Source organism: Papio anubis, chromosome 8 (genome assembly GCF_008728515.1).
Source record: "Papio anubis isolate 15944 chromosome 8, Panubis1.0, whole genome shotgun sequence".
NCBI classification, from domain to species: Eukaryota; Metazoa; Chordata; class Mammalia; order Primates; family Cercopithecidae; genus Papio; species Papio anubis.
The window spans coordinates 102,020,555-102,033,013 of record NC_044983.1 but is presented as its reverse complement, the minus strand read 5'-3'; the positions used below and the strand labels follow the sequence as shown (position 1 = coordinate 102,033,013).

Here is a 12,459-nt window from a genome sequence, read left to right as displayed (position 1 = left end):
AAAAGGTCAAAACAACCAAAATGTCCAGCAACAAAGGAATAGACAAAATGTATACACTTACAATGGAATATTATTCAGCCTTAAAAAGATAGGAAATTCTAACACATGCTACAGAATAAATGATCTTTGAAGGCATTATGCCAAGTGAAATAAGCCAAACATCAATGGATAAATATTGTATGACTCCACTCACATGAAGTATCTAGAGTAGTTAAATTCAGAAACGAAGAACGTTGGTTGCCAAAAGCTATGAGCAAGGGAGAAAAGCAAGTTATTCGTTTTTGTATTTTATTTTTTTGTTTGAGAAAGGATCTTGCTCTGTTGCTTAGGCTGGAGTGCAGTGGCATGACCATGGCTCACAGCAGCCTCGACCTCCTGGGTTCAATCAATTCTCCCATCTCCGTCTCCCGAGTATTGGGCCTACAGGTGTGCACCAGCATGTCTGACTAATTTTTGTAATTTTTTTTTCTAGAAACAGGGTTTTACCATGGTACCCAAGCTGTTCTCCAACTCCTAGGTTCAAGCAACCTGCCTGCCTCAGCCTCCCAAAGTGATAGGATTACAGGCGTAAGCCACCATGCCTGGACAACTTATTGTTTAATGGGTACAGAGTTTCAAGTTCAGAAGATGAAAAAAGCTCTGGAAATGGACAGTAGTGATGATCTGCATAACAATGTGAATGTACTAATACCACTGCACTGTAGATATAAAAATGCTTCAGATAATGTATTTATGTTACATTTTACCACAATTTTAAAAAGTCATAAATTTTATTTTATGTATTACAGCAAAACAAAAATCTTTGAATTTAAAAAATGAAAGTTCACATGTAAATTGGATTAATCTGGGATAAACAATCTAATAGAATTAATATCAGAAATGTTAGCTAAGTTAGTTGTTATACCCCATTTAACCCATAATGTATTAACAGAAGCACAGTATATTAGAAATACAAGACTGAAAATAGTATAATTTTCAGAAGTAAACAGTACCAGAAAACTGAAAGATAAAATAGTGTTTTTATTTGTCCTGAGTGCAGGTTTTTAAAAGAAAGTAATTAGATAATGATGATGAAACTTCTCGATATGTGAAAGAATTCTATAAATACATTTTTATGTTTAACTGTACTTTTATAAAGATGGGATTACAACTTTGGCAATTAAAATGTTATATATGAAAAAAGACATTTTTAATGGTAACATACCAAAACTTTTTAAAAGAAAATGGAGTGATCAAAGGTATTATACAGCTTTTGTGCACTTTCTCAAGAAATAAATTGTTTAACGACAGGATATAGTGAGCCAAGAATGTTTAAACATCGTGGGTAGCAATGATGCTCATTATGTGTACGATCCACCTGTGGGATAAGAAAAGACAGCAGACACTGGAGACTGTTTATACTTGTCCCCAGAGAATCACCAGTCAAGGGTCACTCGCTTATCCTTCAGGTTGGCCTAAGGTACAGTGGCTTTTGAGTCAGTGAGGAAAGACGGAGATACCATAGAATCGGATGAACTAACTTTATTTACTCTATAACACTTACTTTCTATGTGTCCATCAGCAGATGTAATTTTATGCTTAGCTTCTTTTTGTGACACTTGTTGAATATTTTCCCTTTGCTGTTTAGTTTGTTGCATAGTATGGGTTTTCCAAAGTTTGCGTAGCTCTTCTACCTCTGTCTCTGAGTCCCGATTTTGCTCCTTTCCTTGTTTCCCTTTAACAGTTTGCTTTTGTTTAAATTCTGCTGTTTCCCCACAAGGCATATTTTCTTTTTTACTCCCTTCTTGGTGTAGAGAATTCTCATGAAGAAAAAAATCCTGGTCTGAATTACCTTTTATATTTGTACTGTCTTCTTTAGGGCCTGATATTCCTTGAAAGTTATCTGCAATCTGATCTCCTTCCTTAATGGCCATTTCAAGATTATTTAAATCAGTTTTATGACATAAAGTCCCAACTTCATTTGTAGAATGTTCAGTATCAGATCTTGAGTGACCAGGAGTACCAGTGGATTCTGATTTGACTGTCGGACTTTCTACTTCAGTCTGATTGACAGTTTGCACAGATTCTGATGACGCACCAGAAGATTTATCTTGTTGCAGTTCATCTGAAGATACAAGCTCCTCTCGTATAGGGGAAAGTTCTGATTCTGTGAACACATCTTCAGAAAGAGACTCCTCAGTGCTCCTAGGAGCAGTGCTGGCACTATCATTACCTGCATCTCGGATTCTTGAGTCTATTTCCTCAGTGTTACTTCCTGTCATTTTCTTTGAATGGCAGAAGTCCCTTCCTGATAGCTGATCTATTTCTCTGTCATTAAACAAAATTAAAAATAATTAGACTTTTAAAACTGTGGTATTTTATTTTCCACACACTGAATACTGAATTAATATCACTAAAAAGGCTTTTTAACAAAGGGATGTAGCACGTATCTCCAGAGAATATAAAAAATCTGATTTATTCAATATGACCAAATAATTAAGTTTACAGACCAAGTAATTCTATAAATCAAGTAATCAAGCCAAACTTTTACATCAATTGCTTAATATTTGGGAAATATCAAAGTAAGATTTCCTTGCAAGTAATCTACTTGAAGGGAATTTGATGACATAAGTCCTGGGTAAAGCTATAATTCTAAACTAAAATTTATTCACTGATGGAATATGGAAAATAAACTTAGAGAAATGTTTAATTAAAATTTTAAATCTCCCAATAAAGTAAAAAAAACTGATTTACACACACACACACACACACACACACAGAGTGCTTATTTACATTCAAATGGAGCTTAAACTAAAATATATGGCTGAAATGTAAGGCTTAAAACCAATCTGAATAGAACTCAAACAAAAGTATTTAGAGAAAGTCTTCACGCTAACAAGTATACTCTTTAACACCTCTAAGAGAACTTGTTCAGGTAAAAAGTTTATATATTAGAAAAATGAATGGTTCATAACTGGGTCTAAACTTTCAGATTTAATGACATTTGTATGTGTAAACACTAATGTTCAAAAGTTAAGTTCTGGAAAGAGGGAGTGTAAACCTCTATACCATGCAACGTAAGTTGGTAATTTAAAATGATGGTTACAAGAAGTTTGTGATAAATGAAAATTATATGCGTTCTTAACGAAAAAAGTATTAACATTTATATATATATATATATATATATATATATATTTTGTGAACCATGTAAAATATGCTGAATAGATAAGATTGGAAAGTAAGTCAACACAAAAATAATTGGCTATCTCTGAATGGTGAAGCTGGGTAACTCTTTTTCTCTTGTTCCGTTTTTTGGTATTTTCCAATTTTTCTGTAACAAGTATGCATAACTTCTACAACTAGGATGGATACATTTTTTAAGTATTAATTAGTTGAAGTCAATATCTCTGCTGCCTTTGTATCTGATTCATTTTAAAAAACACAAGAATCTAGTTTGTTATTAAATATACAATAGTGTCATCTACTGGTGATGCACTCAAACTGCACCTATAGGGTGTTGAAACGGGCTAAAGTTTTGAGAAATTTTATCTGCACATTAAAAAAATTAGAAGACCTTTAGGTAAGAGATAAGTATAACAAACATGACAGTATATATATTTAGAAAAGTGCTATACTCTTCAGATTTAATATGCTGAAAGGCTATAAACATTTATGCCAATGATGTTGCTACTGTTGAATGTAATACCGTAATACCTTTGAAATCAACCTCCCAAGGAGTATAAGACAGAAGAAAAGCAATCAAATCTTATACCTCATTTTTGCCACACATTTGTTTTATTTATCTAATTTTGTGCCAAATATTGTTTTTAATCAATCCATAAGGCAGAATTTAAAGATATTTCTTTTTGAAGAAATATCTTTAAACATTTAAATCCAGGTGACACTTTCCAGGTGACGATGAATGATAAAACAGTGATTTGAAAGCGAAGAGCTATACAGCATCCTTGTAGAATAGTGATAGATTGTTTGGAATAAGAGAACCCCAAAGTACCATATTGCAAATGGAAAAGGACAAAGCCAGGCACTGTGGCTCACACCTATAATCCCAGCACTTTGGCAGGCCTAGGCCAGCGTATCACTTGAGGTCAGGAGTTCGAGACCAACCTGGCCAACATGATGAAACCCTGTCTCTACTAAAAATACAAAAATTAGCCAGATGTGGTGGCAGGTGTCTATATTCTCAGCTACTCGGAAGACTAAGGCAGGAGAACTGCTTGAACCCAGGAGGAGGATGTTGCAGATGGTGCTACTGCATTCCAGACTGGGTGATACAGCGAGACTCCATCTCAAAAAAAAAAAAAGAAAGAAAAAGAAAAAGAAAGAAAACGAGGTCAACAGAAAAATAATCTCACCAATGACTGTCTCTCTCTCTCTCTCTCTCTATATATATATATACACACATATATGTATATCTATATATGTATCTCCTTCCTCTTCTCTGAATCCAATCTTTCACTCTTTTACCTTTGTCTCATCCCATTATCCACTCCCACAATAATCCTTATTTGCTGAAACTGGCCTTGGATGATGATCTACAAATATAACTAATACAGAGGATACTAACACCTTCTAGGAATTATCTGCAACTCTAAATATTAGTCTACCATGTCAAAATAGTATCTGTTGGGTGGGAGGTAAAGTGGAGACTTTTTGAGCAAATGATTTTATTCTGTCACAGATATTCTACCAATTCATTTAGTCTTCCTCAGAAACAAAAATAATTTGTTCCTTTTTTCCTTTGTAAGTTGCTCTGCCCCACAAGGGTTAATTTTAAAACAGCTATCATTCCTGCGGGTTAACACAGGTATATAAATATCAGTATCAGTTAAAGTGAAGACAATTTTAAAATGTTGGTAGTCATGTATGAAGGAATGAGGAGGTTATTTCCTAGTACATATCAATTTCCTTCCTTGCTACTTCTCCTTCCTTTCTTTGTATACCTTTTATCTTTTTCTCCTTTTATTTCCCATTCCTACTTTTCTTTCTGCCCATTACTTTGGACAAGCATATTACTTTCAAAAGCTGTGTCCACACTGTAGTCTCACAGCTATCTTAACATATCACACAAATCCTCTGACCAGTATATTCCAAAGTTAACTCTTTATATTTGAGCAAGTTGTGGGTTTTCTTCCCTGTACTTTACACTGTATTTTACACTGGGAGAGAAGATTGCAAACATATAAATCAATTAAAAAAAAAAAAAAGCTGTCTTGCCCACAGCAATGTCAGGTCTTTGCTCATGTGGCCTCTCCCAAATCACACCTCTTCAGTCACTTCCAAGGGAAATTTGAAAACTACCCCGACAGTGATTATTCACAGGGGTAATTTAGAATACTGAAAGCTGTATCTGAATAAAAAGGGCTGGTAAACACTGAATTAAATGGGCACTATAGGTTGCTTTTCAAATATCTGGTTCTCTGACCACATACACAAATACAAACCTAAGATAATTCCTAACTATCCCAGGTGCAAATTAAGAATAATCTTCTCAATAATGCATATATTTTTGTTTCATTATTGACAAAATAAAAGGCAGCTATAAGAAAACTAATAAAAATAGTTAAGGTATTAGACAAGGATCAACTATCTAGATACAATAAAGTTGCAAAGGAATATAAATGTCACTCTTACATGGGTAAGGATTCCTTTATTTTGCTATCCAAAATTTCTTTGTACATTGCAGCTGACATCACCTCTTCCATTGGACACATGATGCCATATTCCTCACAGCCATTCTCTTGAACCAAAGGGTCAGTTTTATGTGGATCAAACATTATATTATTTGGTGTAACTAGCAGCACACCACTGACTGTGCCCTAAGGTGAAAAAAGAAAGTAACATTTAATCCTCAAGGTTGGTATTTCAAAAATTATCTAGCTATTTTTACTAATTTTCTTCTGATGTTAGGCCATATATAAAAATAGTACACTCAGGAACTGTGGCATTCTCATGAAAGCATTTTTACTAAAACCCAAGTTTTCCCAGTAAATTCTCCTCTTTAGGAGAGGTAGAATATCATATTCCCCCAAAGACAATCAAGTAAGGAAATAAAATTTGCAAACTGAGTAAAATACTGAGTTACCTCATATCAGAAAGGTAACCTCAGTAAGGTAAGAAGGGACTATAAAGTCATGCAAGGCATGTGCCACCTTTTATGTTAATCTGCATACTGCTTCCTGTGTTATTCCCTCACTACAAGTATCAAATACAGTGTCATGTATACAGTGCAGACTCAATAAATAATGTTGATAATCCAATCCATTATATTATAAAAGGAAAAGAGTGTAATATCTTTAAAACATATCTTTAAAAAATGTGTTTCCACTTGACACTGCTACTACCTAGATTTGTGACCTTGGGCAAGGAGTCTCTGGGCTTATTTCTTCATCTGTAAAATTACGTAGATTATATGACATCTAAAGTATATAGTGTACATATACTTTAAACTCACCATGAAAAGCTATAAACTTTTAAATATATTTATATAAATAGTGATACAGGGCAGGCACGGTGGCTTACGCCTGTAATCCCAGCACTCTGGGAGGCTGAGGTGGGTGGATCACTTGAGGCCAGGACTTCCAGACCAGCCTGGCCAACATGGTGAAACCTCGTCTCTATTAAAAACCACAAACTAGCTGGGCCTGGTGGTATGTGCCTGTAATCCCAGCTACTTGGGAGGCTTAGGCATGCAAATCGCTTGAACCCGTGAGGCAGAGGTTGTAGTCAGCTGAAATCACACCACGGCACTCCAGCCTGGGCAACAGAGTGAGACTCCATCTCAAAAAAAATAAAATAAAATAAATAAACAAATAAAATAGTGATACAAATCTTAAAAGTTCAACCTTCTTATTTTATAAATGAGCAAACTAGGGTCCACAGGCAGCTGATCACATTAACATGAATATTTACTGAATACTTCATATGTATCATGCATGTATGCATATTACTTATCTGATCTTCACAATCATAGCTCTGAGATGGGGAAAACCATTTCCATTTTACTGATGGAGAAACTAATGCTGAGAAACACCCAGAAACTAGTCCTAAACAGCTAGGATTTGAAGTCCAGGTAGTTCATGTTTTATGCTACATATAATTCCTCTGTATCCAAGTCACAAACTATAATCACTCCAAAGGCACAACGTTCCTTAATTTCATTTTCAAATTTTCAGTCCACTATATATCCTGCAACTGTAAAAATGAAGAGCCAGAAATAATTTTAAAAATAAACTAAATAGCTTCTTATCCAAGTAAAAAGAAAAATTCAAATCCTGATTGATTTGGCATCATACCCTCCTCCCAAGTCCACATTCAGTTCTGTGAATTTACCTGGTTTAACTTTAAGAATACAAAAATTAAGTTATGGCAGATATTGCTTTTAAAAATGATCAAATAAAAAGTAAATCTACAGAAAATGGTCATCCAACCACAAGTGAAAAAAAGCTACCGCAGATGTTCAAGATCATATACAGTTAATGCATACAATATTGGAGAGAAGAGTATACGTGTGTGTGTGCAGTTTGGTGAGGGAGAAGGAATCAATACGAAACTCTGAATAGCACCTCATTTAGTTGAAGACATGGACCACCTAAATAAGAAGTAACTTTATATAAACTACAGCCTATTTCTCTTTCAATTAATATTTTAATGAGATCCATACACATCAGTTTGTATTCCTGGGTCACGTACCAACTCAAGTCAATGAGAGATGGTAAAGTACATTGTAGAGAACATTTACATTGTCAGGGATAATCCAAGATGTAGATAATCAAGGATACAGTATATTTCATGTTAAAAAACAACAACAACAACTTTAAAGGTTTCTGATCTTTCATAACTTCCTCTCTCCCATCTTCTGTAAACTTATTTGAGAAAGGAAACCAAGCAGTCAGCTAGAAATAAAAAAAAATCAAGCTCTAAATCCTCTGAAAGACTTCAGGTTACTCTTCATTTCATAAATTTCACCTCTGCATTAGTTTTAACCGATTATTTGGTTCACTAGCATAACACTACATTTTGTCTTGTCTTTTAGGAAGATTTTCACAAAGTCAGTGATAACCAGCTATGTATGACAGAAAAGGCCCAGTATACTGATGATGCTTTTAATTCTCTATATACCTTAATACTACAATCCTAGTACTGTAACTACACAAGTCATTTGAAAAGCATCTCAAAACCATGCTTCTACTTTTTGGATTAGAAAGGGTTTGAAGTCCTACCCACTAGACAGATCAATCTGCTAATGTTACTTTCCAGGAATCTCCCTTATGTGCTATTACTAAAAAGACACACTGATATATTCTTTAAGTTTCCTTCCCTCTGCTACACACTCAAAGTTCCCATACAGCTGGGGCTTTCTGCGGTAATCTGTCAGATGTCATTCTCCATAAATCAAGAGTTGGCCAAGAGAAGCATTTCTTCAACATAAAATTCATGAAAATGTCTTGAAAAAGTAGATTCTCAAATTCATTTGATCAAGTTGAAAATCATAAACTCATACTAAAGCACTCCCATCTCATTACTTTTAAAATATTTCATAACTCCTACATATTATCCGCATTATATTAACACTATTATGAGCAAGACGTTTTCAATTAAAGTATCTACTTAATCCATATGACCTTCAGAAACTTTAAGCACAGATTATTCTTTTGTATTAACAACTTCCATTTCCTTATGTGCAACTACCTGACTAATCTTCTAAGGAGAAATTATTTCTATTAGAAAATTAAGTAAAAAAAAAATAAAGTCTATCTGCAAAAGAAAAATTACCACTTACATTACAATATTTCTGCAAATACTAAGAGATAAAATCATTATAATTGAGAATCCATCCTAGCAAAGAGAAAAGCTTGTACTGATATTTTTTCAGTCTTACATCCACAATAACTTAACCATTATAGTTATTGTTCATAAGTTTCCATAATTTTACATAAATAACCTTTACTATAATCAACTTGTAGGAAGATGAAAAAAGAAAAAAAAAACTTCCATGAGAAAGCACCACTTTCTGCTTCTCTCCTACTGTACAGCAGAATACACAGAGCCAGCCTACAAGGGATTACGTCCCAAAGACACCAGGCTGCAGATCACTCTGAATCCTGCCAATGACCTTATCTTTGCTTTGATCCTTAAATAAAATTTTTGTTCAGATATCAAATGAACTTCTGCTTCTAGCCAAGAACTAATGCTGCCTAAAACTACAACACACACACACACATACACACACACCACTTACACAAAATACGTGACATAATTGTTTTCAGACACTGGAATGCTAGGCAACGATACCTGAATAAGGAGAAACATGTAAGATCAGCTCTTTGATTACCCAAGCATACTGAGTGGAGAAAGTTTCCAGTCCACAGGCAGAGAAAAAAACAAGCAAAACAACAAACCAACCCAGAAATGAGCACTGTCCAGTGAGAAAGCTTTAGAGGTCTACAAAGGGTTCCCTTCCAGCTTTGAACTGAGTACTGATTACCACCTACATGTATAGCAGCTATCCAAGGATAAGAGGAGAGTACTTAAAAAGAGCAGAAGAAACGATACTCAGTGTCCACACAGTAAGAATAGTTCGTGTTCTCACTAAACATTAAAGCAAAAAAATCTTGTATTTACAAAGCCTCAGAACACTTACAAGTGTATTGTCTTAGTAAGGAGAAAAATTAGCTACAGACTAAAGGCTGTTATCGTCTTAACAAAACTTATGAACAAGCCATTACCAAGTGATCATCAAAGAAAAAAAAGCCACAATAGGATCAAGAAATAACGGTGCCACAGATAAAAAGTACAAAATATATATAGGGATACAAAAATATTCAGTATCCAATTACATAAAATTCATGATGTCTGGTAGCCAATCAAAAATTACCAGGCATGTAAATAAACAGAAAAAAATGAACCACATTAAAGAGAAAAATCAATAAAAGCAAACAGATACAGAAGTAACAGAGATGGAAGAACTGGTACAAAAAAAGACATTAAAACAATTATTATAACCATATTCAACAATATAGAAGATTATACACAGTATGGATATGGAAAATACAAGAGACCCAGTATGAACTTACAGGGAGAAAAACTACAATGTGTGAGATGAAATATGCTGGATAGGATTAAGAGTAGATTAGCCATGGCAGAAAAAATATTGGTGAATTTAAAAATAAGCAATTAAAATTATCCAAAATGAAAAGAGAGGAAAAAAATGAATGGAGTATGAGGGAGCTGTGAGACCCAATGTCAAGCAGCCTAAAATTTGCAGAATTGGAGTTCACAAAGAAGAGGAAAGAGAGGATGGGAGACAAAAAATATTTGAAGAAATCTGGCTATTTTCCAAATTTGGCATGAACTATAAACCTACAGAACAAAGCTAAAGGAATCCTCAGCAAAACAAATACAAAAAATATACTAAGGCACATCCTAATAAAATTGCTCAAAATCAGTGACAAATAGAACATTTTAAGTGCAACCAAAGATAGACACATTTTTTAACAGAACACCAAACATAAAAATAATGCAAGACTTCACTTTAGAAAAACGCGAGCCAGAAAACAGTGCAGTAAATTTTTAAAGTTCTGAAAAGAAATAAAACCTCATCAACTGAAAATTCTGTCTAGTGAAAATATCTTTTGAAAATGAAGAAGATATCTGGGTAGAAAATAAGCATATAAGAAGATGCTCTATTATATGCCATTAGAGAATTTATAATTAACACAGTGAGATACTACTACTACAGATCTAATAGAATGGCTGAAGTCTAAAACACTGAAAACATCAAATGTTGGTGAGGCTATGGAACAGGGATTCCCATTGCTTACTGGATACAAAATAGCACAAGTCCTTTGGAGGAGAGTTCATCAGTTTTTTACTAAGCTAACAATGGTCTTACCATACCATCCAGCAATCATGATCCTTGATATTTTACCTGAGATGAAAACTTACCACACAAAACCTGCACATGAATGTTCAGAGTAGTTTTATTTACAAGTGTCAAAACTTAAGAGTAATCAAGATGTCCTTTAATAGGGGAATGGAGAAACTACAGTACATCCACTCAGTGGAATATTCAGTAGTAACAGCAAAAAGAATAAAGCTGTCAAGCTGCAAAAGACATGGAAGAACCTCAAACACACACTGCTAAGTGAAAGAAGCCAAGATGAATTCATTCAGTCATACTCTATGATTCCAACTATATGACACTCTAAAAAAAGGCAAAACTATAGAGACAGTAAGAAGATCATCAATTACCAGGAGTTCAGGGAAAGACAGGGAAAGAGGGATGAATAAGTGGTACATAGAGGATTTTTAGCCCAATGAAACTAATCTGGTAATACCGTAATGATAGATAAATGTCATTATACATTTGTTATAGCCCATAGAATGTACAACATGAGAGAATCTTATGGGCTTTCCTTGGTGCCTGAATATTGGTTCATTGATTGAAACAAATATAGCACACAAGAGCAAGATGTTAATAAGGGAAACTGGGGAAAGGCGGAGAGTGTAAATACAAATTCTAGCTTCAGCTCAATTCTTCCGTCCACTCAAAATTGCTCTAAAAATGAAAGTATATTAATTTAAAAAAATTCAATGGACCAAAAAAAGATAAAATGGCATAAAATTTAGAAGTTAGGGGTCCTTTTTTATAAACACACATATAATTTTGAAAATATACATAAACATGCTACGCGCGGTGGCTCATGCTTGTAATCCTAGCACTTTGGGAGGCTGAGGCAGGTGGATCATGAGGTCAGGAGTTCGAGACCAGCCTGGCCAACATGGTGAAACCCCCTCTCTACTTAAGAAATACAAAAATTAGCCAGACGTGGTGGTGCGCACCTGTAGTCCTAGCTACTCAGGAGGCTGAGGCAGGAGAACTGCTTGAACCCGGGAGGTGGATGTTGCAGTGAGCTGAGATCGGGCCACTGCACTCCAGCCTGGGCAACAGAGTGAGACTCTGTCTCGGAAAAAAAAAAAAAAAAAGAAAGAAAGAAAAGAAAATATACATAAACATGATAGTAACATTTAATAAAAGATGGAAAAATATAGACTTTCTCAAGGCAAATAAACACTGAAAGAATTTATCACTAGGTGACCTACACCATAAGAAATTTAGAAGTCCTTAAATAAAAGGAAAAATGATACAAATGGAAATCTGCATCTACAAAAAGGACTGACAAGCGTAAGGAATAAGTGGATAAATATAATAGACTTTACCCTTATTTTAAAAATTATTTTAAATTAACTTTTAAAGCAAAAATAATAACAATGTATTGTGGTGTTTATAACATGTAGAAATAAGAGGGGTTACAATAAGAACACAGGGGCTTGAAGGGGGAAATAAAAGTATACTGTTATAAGGTGTGTGTACTATATGAAAAGTGGCATATACGCTATAATGCTACTTAAAGTGAGAAAGTGACATATTAAAGATATATATTATAAACTCTAAACAGC

General features: G+C 34.3%; 1 protein-coding gene across 14 annotated transcripts in view; it reads right to left on the bottom strand.

Moving 5' to 3' along the window:
- The window catches only part of OXR1 (oxidation resistance 1), a 466,073-nt gene that overhangs the window by 44,995 nt on the left and 408,619 nt on the right, over nt 1-12,459 (bottom strand). For all 14 annotated transcript variants that reach the window (XM_009213469.3, XM_021942555.1, XM_003903062.4 and 11 more), the window contains 2 exons: nt 5,632-5,816; nt 1,544-2,307 (listed from right to left, as the gene is read on the bottom strand). In XM_009213469.3, the coding sequence (XP_009211733.1) occupies nt 1,544-2,307; nt 5,632-5,816 (949 nt within the window). The remainder of the gene's footprint in view (nt 1-1,543; nt 2,308-5,631; nt 5,817-12,459) is intronic.